At 43.1% G+C, this 7,931-nt stretch overlaps 1 protein-coding gene across 1 annotated transcript; it reads right to left on the bottom strand.

The window, feature by feature from the left end:
* Positions 1 to 1,829: 1,829 nt before the first annotated feature.
* On the bottom strand, positions 1,830 to 7,674 carry MEX3C (mex-3 RNA binding family member C). Its single transcript, XM_063960091.1, has 2 exons — positions 7,260 to 7,674; positions 1,830 to 4,754 (listed from the first exon to the last, which is right to left on the bottom strand). Exons 1-2 carry the CDS (start codon positions 7,495 to 7,497, stop codon positions 3,556 to 3,558), a joined length of 1,437 nt encoding a protein of 478 aa, XP_063816161.1. The 5' UTR covers positions 7,498 to 7,674; the 3' UTR covers positions 1,830 to 3,555.
* Between the last annotated feature and the right edge of the window lie 257 nt (positions 7,675 to 7,931).

Raw genomic sequence — 7,931 nt, 5'->3', positions numbered from 1 at the left:
TAGAGGAGGCGGCGGCGCTATACATCCTGGGAAGGTGGTCAAAGATTTAGCTGTATGTGCCTCCGGATCAAGATCCTACTCTACACCCCGATGTTACTCCCTGTGGAATATAGTGTACCCCGCTGCAGAAAATCCTTTGATTTCATGCAATATTTGACATTAGTGTACTTCTCTGAATCAGGTGCTTAATAAATGTCACCATAGATTACAGCTGTATTTACAAAACTTTAACAGATACTTGCCAGGAAATGTTGGCACAGGCCATTTACATACATCAGTGTTTCCCAACCGCAGTCCTCAAGACACACTAACAGTCCTGGTTTTAGTGATATCCAGGCTTGAACACAGGTAACTTAGCTGGTACCTCAGTTATTTTGATTTAACCATCTGTGCTGAAGCCTGGATATCACTAAAACCTGCACTGTTGATATGCCTTGAGGACAGTGGTTGGGAATGCCTGACATACGTATAACACAAGGGGCATGGTAGAAGCACTTACCCTGAATGTCAGTGGGCACGTGGCATAACCTACTGTTTGGTAAGCAGCTGCGGCACATCCCATGACACACATTCTGTAACACAAAGGTTATGGATCAATGGATCGACTTGGATAAGGTTGACAGTCAATAGGTCGACTGGACAACATGGACAAGGGAAAAAGGTCAACACAGTGAAAAAGGTCGACAGTTTTTTTTTTTTTTTTTTTTTAATGTTCATGGTGTCATTTTCTCCATAACATGACTGGGAACTCTAATTAGTGCACTGCGGCCCCTTACATGGTGAGTGAGCGGGCAAAATGCAAATGTTACTATTCCCAATCGCAGTCCACATGGATGGTGCAGTATGATTAAGTTAAAAATAAAAATTGTAAATAAAAAAAAATAAAAAACTTACGTCAACCTTTTGTTCATGTTGGCCTAACGCACGTCGAGTTACTAGCCGGATACCAACACAAAAGCACTGCTTTGCATATAGAAGGGCACACAGTGCATAGTAACACATATTTGGCCATTACTCATCAGTGTTCTCTCTTCAGATCCCCACCATCACTTCCCCACATCCATAAGCCCACCTTTTAGCCCATCACCCACATACATATTGTCTGATAGCACTGGGGTCGTGGGTTCAATTCCAACCAGGAATTGAACCCACGTTTATATGTTCTTCTCCTATTTACAGGGGCTTTAGTTCCTTACCACAAAGACACACTGGTAGAGTACCTGGCCTCGGACATAAATAGCGTGTGTGTGTGTGTTTGTGTCATAGGTACATTTGATGGTAATCTGGGACTGGTGTGAGCAATTACACGTTTTCTGTCCATAATATGAGCAGTGATAAATAATGCACCCCCAAACATTTATACTGGTCAGTAACACTCCCGCAATCCAAGCACCTGCCATGGCAAAGCAGCTGGCGCTCAGAGTGACGTCACATGAGTGCCTTAGGGTGGTGTCACACCGGCCCTTCAGACGCTGCAATTTAAACGACAACTCCCTATGGCTCCAAAGTGACACTGGTAATTCTGGACACGCGTTTCGACAGCTGCAATGAAACGCGTTAGAAGTATTAGGCGTGAGCACCTCTGTGGCTGGAAAGCGGACACGGGCAACAGTGAAAAACCAATACAAAGTTTGTAATTTATATGCTTTATAAGAGGATCTTACATGTGTTTTTTTGTTTTGTTTAATGTCAACAGCTTCCTTTTCATAATATATCAAATAGATTACATACAGTTTCATACATTTACTTTCAGCCATTGAATTAGATAACAGAATGTACAGACAAAGAAATTCCAGCACAAAAGACAAAATAATAGTCTCAAATATAAGTTAATGGAAACATGTCTTTTATTAATGTTTAATATCGAAAAAATAAAACTCTTATAATTCTCTTTACAGCAAATATATAATATCAGTGCTTTGGCCATAATAAGTTAAAGGCCCTTTATCATAAAATATATGGTTTTTAACCTTTACTCAAACTGAATTTATAATCCCTATTACTTCCCTACATATACATAACAAAAGTGTAGTAAAATTAGCAAATACTAAACTATAGTAATAGATTTCATACTAACAGTTGAAGTTATTATAAATGGTACACGCATCTAAATGTATATGTTACCTCCTTGGCTTGTTAGTTGCCGTGTACAATGCAATATTAATATATAAAATACATGCTTGGCGAATGTCCGTGCGAACTTGCTAAGACGGCAGCTAAATGTTCAATACTGACTTAAACTATTCTAAAAGCTATTAGCATTGAAGTTTGCAATACATTATATTATGCCATCAAGGCAAATTTTATACCGAAAAGAGAAAAATAAAATATACTAAAATAAAAAAACAAAAAAAAAAACAAACAAAAAAAAAAACAGTATTTTGTAAACTTTTTCCTTTATTATTATATACGAAATGTAACTTTTCAAGTGGAAATAAAAAATAAAAGATTTATATTTACTAGTCGGTAAACAGATTTTACAGCTTCAGTTGTTTTTTTTGTGAAAAAAAAAAAAAAGATTTATATTAGAACTCTGAGAAAAAAGTTTCAAAAATATTAGAAATTCTTAGGGAGATTTATTGTTTTTGTTTTTTGTATTCTGCAGTTGCAACCTTTCAATGATGCCCTGAAAAATTTAATCAAGTTAAATCCACCGGCTGAAATGCAAAAATTTAAGAAAAGAAAAATGATATAATTAAAACTTTACACTCCTTTCAATAATCTAAAATATAGCGTTGAAGGACAACGGACTTTTGACCGGCCTAAACGACGCATACTTTGTGTGAGTATAGTCCCAGCCTCTCTCCCCTTGGTTAAGTAAAGCTAAAATTCAAGTCACGGCTGGCTCATAAAAAGTATTCACATTTACAATATATTTTCTTTAAAATAATAGAATAATAACTTGATCAGACTAATAGATGGAATGGAGTATCCATTATTAGCTGGTTTGTGCATTATAAAGCTTTTAATGAAATCCAGAGACGTATCTTTGTAAAAGCAGCAGATAGGCTGATGCGTGGACAGTTCCCACCCCAAAATCTGACAATCTTTGTGGTAGTGTTTCCCCTAGAATCCAGGAGTAGTGGTCTACAGCAAGACCATCCCCCTGAACCACTTTAAAAGCCATTTTCAAATACTGCAGTATTTGACGTACAATGCCACACTTAAATCATCGCTCTGTTTGACTATCCATAGAACTGAATATAAATATATATATTTTTTATTTTTTATAAAGGCAGTGGAACATCAAAGAACTAAAAGAAAAAAAAAAAAAGTTTGAATTTCGACCTATGTAAACATAATTTTAGTGAATGTAAACCAACGGTAAATCATAATTTACTGTGTATACCACATCAACATTAGACCAACGTTTAATGCCAATTAACTGGATGCCACCACAGTCAAACTGTGCATGCAGATACTTTATATTATGGTGGCAGCAGCAGTTTTTCCTTAAGCCTTAATCTTGCCTTTGTTTTTCCCCCATATATGCAAAAATATATATGTGTTAGAGGAAGATTGCTATAGAGTATTTAAAAGATGTCCGCGATACATTTAAGAATGTATTTGTATTGCCTGGTTGACCGGGGTCTGGCAGACTGGGCAGAGCGGCATCTCCTTCTGACAGATCTTCTTAGCACACTCCATGCAGAAGAAGTTGTGGCCACAGGGAACGAGAGCTGCGACTACATCGTTATCGAAACAGATGACGCAGTCGTGCTTCCTCCGGGTCTCGGGCGGGGAGCTGGATGTAGAGCCGCCGCTGGAAGAAGAGTAACTGTTGGTACCGTTAGAGAACGCAGGGATGTAGATGGGCAGCCCAACCTCATTTGTGCTTGAAAGATCACTTCTCATACTTCTCGTGAGGGGATATTCCAAACCTTCAGGGAAGGTAGGGGACATGCTCCCTCTACGTTGAGATTTTGCAGTGACTTCGTTTCCATAGCTGGAAAGTGAATTTCCTGGGTCAAAAGGCGGCCAGATCGTCTCTGAAGGGGATGGTATTGGATCGAAGGCAGACGCATCTGTAAGATCTTCCGAGCCTACAGGTGGCATGGTGTCACCAAACCAGAAATTTGTTGCACTGAAGGGGCTTGTCGGGCTGAAGTCGGCCAACCGATTACTTCCGAAAAACGAATCTGTGGAGCCGCTTCCCAAGGAACTGGAGCTATCATTCCGGTAGTTAGAGACCATTTTGTTGTTTCGGACAGGAGCAGTTGGATTGGCGTTTAACCAAGAGGACGCAAGGCCGCTAGTTTCAAAACTAACATCTGTACCATTGTAATGGAAATCATTTTCTTCGTTCACCTCAATGTAGTTTCCAGTGCGCATAGCTATGTGCATCTCAATCTCCTCACGAGCTCGGTCCACATTTTCTGGCATCCCAGTGACTTCGAAAACTGGCTCTTTATCTCGGCTTGGAGTGACTATATAGGTGTGGGTTTGCTGCTGTATGCGTTTTATTGTAGCTCCTTTTGGACCCACTACGAGACCAACCACTCGATAAGGTACCCTCACTTGAACGGTGGTTTGGCCGGGAAGGTTGGGGGTACACTGCACAGTGCCCACGGGGGGGCCACTTTTGTTACGAGATGCTCTTATCATAGAAAAGTGTTCAGCTGCGGAGAGGATTTCCCTTTTGGCCATGGCTACGTCCTCTTTCCTTCCAGTGACAACAAATATTGGTTCTTCACCCCGGACTGGAGTTTTGATGTAAGTGTTGGTCTTTGCCCTAAGAGCTTTGATCTTGCAGCCTAGAAGGAGAACATTTAGAATGCTTAATAAGTACAATTCATAATCACAGGATAAAACAAGTAATTTTTTTCAATTACTGGCGTATCTCCAAACCTCTCCTTAAGGACCACAGAAAGCCACATATCAAGTCAATGTAAACTACTCATTCACTGGTCTAAACGCAGCTACAATAGCCCATGTGTTGCAAAAAGCATCATGGGGAACTAACCACTTCAAATTTGCTTAGTTTTAAACTGAATAACCAACCTCTCATTTGCCCTATGGCATGCAGAATACACCGCTGTACTATGGAGCGAGCAAACAGTAACCAGATTCACATACGCCTATAAATGAAGCCATATCTTCAAAAACAGCGAAAGCTTGTTGATGGCACTTGACAAGAGAACCGGGAAAATGACCACTGTCCATGACTATACAACACCAAACTCGGCCGAAATCTGTCAACAACAAATCAAGGAGCTACTTAAAAGAATAATTTCACTGCTGATCAAGTCTTTCATTAAGGAACTTACTGATCACCTCTCGCCATGATAGTGTGGCTTCGTACTAGCTATTCAACAGGGCAACCCTCATACTGTAATTTTAGGCCTACACAAAGGATGTATCGCTGAACTGGTCTTAGCAGGGTGGGATGTTCAGTCTACCTATCGAAAACCACTGCTTCAATCAGCAGATGTACTAACAAGTCACCATTGCCGCTGGGACATCTGAATATTACATTTGCAGATGGAATATGCCTAAGGCCCAACACTGTACTCTGCCGTACACACTGAGGTTTTCTTAATGGAAGTCCAATTTTATCTGCAATCCACCTCCCCCCAAAAGCATAAAAGAAAGTGGTCAGGGGGTGGGGTACCCCAACCAATGGGGTGCAAAGGGTTACGCCTTTTTTTTTTTTTTTAGAGAAATGGTTAAACATTAAGACATCTAGGACCACACACACGTGTAAATCCATCTCTATATTTCAAACCACATTACAAGTACTTAGAAAAATATAAAATATTGCATTAATTTACAGAAAATTAAATTTTTCAATCTTTAGAGAAAAATATATTTTGAAAGTGGTATCAGTGCAATTTTTAAGACCAAGGCAGATGGTATAGGGCAGGATTGGGCAAGACAGTTCCTCAACAGATATAGAGTCTCAAGTACCAAAGACTGGCCAGGTGTGCTGTGACTTGTGGTTCTTCAGCAGCTGTCAGAGCAACAGGTCCCCTACCTATGGTGTGCAGAGTAATAAAACAAAGACCTGAAGAAGAAAAGCGGACTTATTCGTAACATCTGTTCAACAAATCCGTCACCTCACTACCCACACCAGCTACAGGAAATGGAGTTATTCCTGGAAAATGTGACCAGACCCTGGCTTTCCTATTCAGACATTTAAAAGACTTCTGCAAAATGATACTAGACCATGAATTCTGGGCAATGGGATGAGATCATTATACAAAAATAAGAATGCATCCTTGCCTCTGTGAGGCTAGCTAATGAGGCCGGCCAGAGTAAGGAACTGCTGCATGTTGCACACTTGAAAGTCAATAATGCCCATTATTGCTAAGGACAGGGTTACACAGTACAGGGGGGAGGGGAAATTCCATCATGTTCAGCTTTTCATAAATTCTGGCGGTGTGCAAAACAAACCCCCTCCCTCTGTCCCACCACTCAGACCTGCATGGAAAACAAATATTGTATGTCATGTCCTCTGTCCTAAAGTTTACATATATGTTTAAGATCATCGGATATTTTATTAATTTGCATTGATCCTGCAAACAGTTCTTTCCCCCACGGATTACCCATTGTCCCACTAATGATCCCTGCTTTTAGTCTGCAGTGTCCTTTTAGTGATTGTCCCTACACCGGATCCCTCATTTTAGTCCCCATTGTTCCTTTAATGTACACTCATTTCAGTCCCCATTGTCCCTTTAGTGATACCTTCATTTAGTCCCCACTGTCCCATTGGGAATCCCTTCATTTAGTCCCCATTGTCCCACTGGTGCTCCCTCCATTGAGTACACATTGTTGATCCCTCCTTTTAGTCCCCATTGTCCCATTGGTGGTCCCTCCACACTTAGTACCCATTGGTGATCCCTCGATTTAGTCCCTATTGTCCCATTATTGATCCCTCATTGTCGTCCCACTGTCCCATTGGTGGCCCCTCTACTTAGTCCCCAATGTCCCATTAGTGATCCCTGCTTATAGTCCCCATTGTCCCATTAGTGATCCCTGCTTATAGTCCCCACTGTCCCATTAGTGATCCCAGCTTATAGTCCCCATTGTCCCATTAGTGATCCCAGCTTATAGTCCCCATTGTCCCATTAGTGATCCCTGTTTATAGCCCCCATTGGTGATCCCTCAAATTTAGTCCCCATTGGTGATCCCTCAAATTTAGTCCCCATTGGTGATCCCTCCATGTAGTCCCCATTGTCCTATTGATGATCCCTCCTTACTCTCCCTCTCAGGGATCCCTCCTTGCAGGCCCTCCGCCCGCAGAGCCCCGGGGCACTCACCCTGCCTCCCCACGATCTCGGCGACGTGCTCGGAGCTGGGGACCGGGACCAGCTCGTTGGTGTTGACGCTCTTCCTGCGCACGGAGAGTGCGGCCGGACCCCCCATCAGCAGCACGTCCTCCTCCCCGGGCCTCTCGTCCTCCTCCTCAGCCTCCATCGGGCCCAGCGCGGCCAGCCTCGCCCGGATCTCCTCCAGCTCGGGGGCCCAGGAGGCCGCGGTCACCCCTCCGCCCGGCATGGCGCTCTCAGCTCGGGATCAGCAGCAGCGGGACCCTGTCAGCATCGCCCCGGCCGCGGCGGGATCCCGGCACTCAGCCCCGGCCGCTAGTCCCGCTTTTCCCTTTATCCCCGCTCCCTCTTTTTCTTCTCTTTGTTTCCCGACCCGGCGGGACACGCCCCTAGTTCACGCCCTGCAGAGGTAGCCGGCCAGGGATTGGGCAGGTGACGCGCGAGAACGGCGGTCCCTCTGCTCTGATTGGCCAAGTCTAGTTGGCAATCATGGGTAAACGGGCGGGGCTAAATCTGGGCGGGGCGGGAAAAGGAAGTATGAGATTTAGTGGGCGGGATCATTTACGGTGACGTCAGGGACCAATCTGCTGCTGCTGGGTTCAGTCAGGTCACAGACTCAAGATGGCTGCTGGTAGCATGGAGGGAGCACAGAGCAGAGTGCAG

Source organism: Pseudophryne corroboree, chromosome 1 (genome assembly GCF_028390025.1).
Source record: "Pseudophryne corroboree isolate aPseCor3 chromosome 1, aPseCor3.hap2, whole genome shotgun sequence".
Taxonomy (NCBI): domain Eukaryota; kingdom Metazoa; phylum Chordata; class Amphibia; order Anura; family Myobatrachidae; genus Pseudophryne; species Pseudophryne corroboree.
The sequence above is the reverse complement of the archived record's forward strand: the minus strand, read 5'-3'. Positions and strand labels throughout refer to the sequence as shown.

What these genes read in the sequence shown, in the direction of transcription:
- MEX3C (XM_063960091.1), bottom strand. Translation starts at nt 7,497, where the DNA reads ATGCCGGGCGGAGGGGTGACCGCGGCCTCCTGGGCCCCCGAGCTGGAG. An exon ending in CGAGATCGTGGGGAGGCAGG is followed by an intron (nt 4,755 to 7,259) that starts GTGAGTGCCCCG and finishes TTCTCCTTCTAG; the next exon opens with GCTGCAAGATCAAAGCTCTT.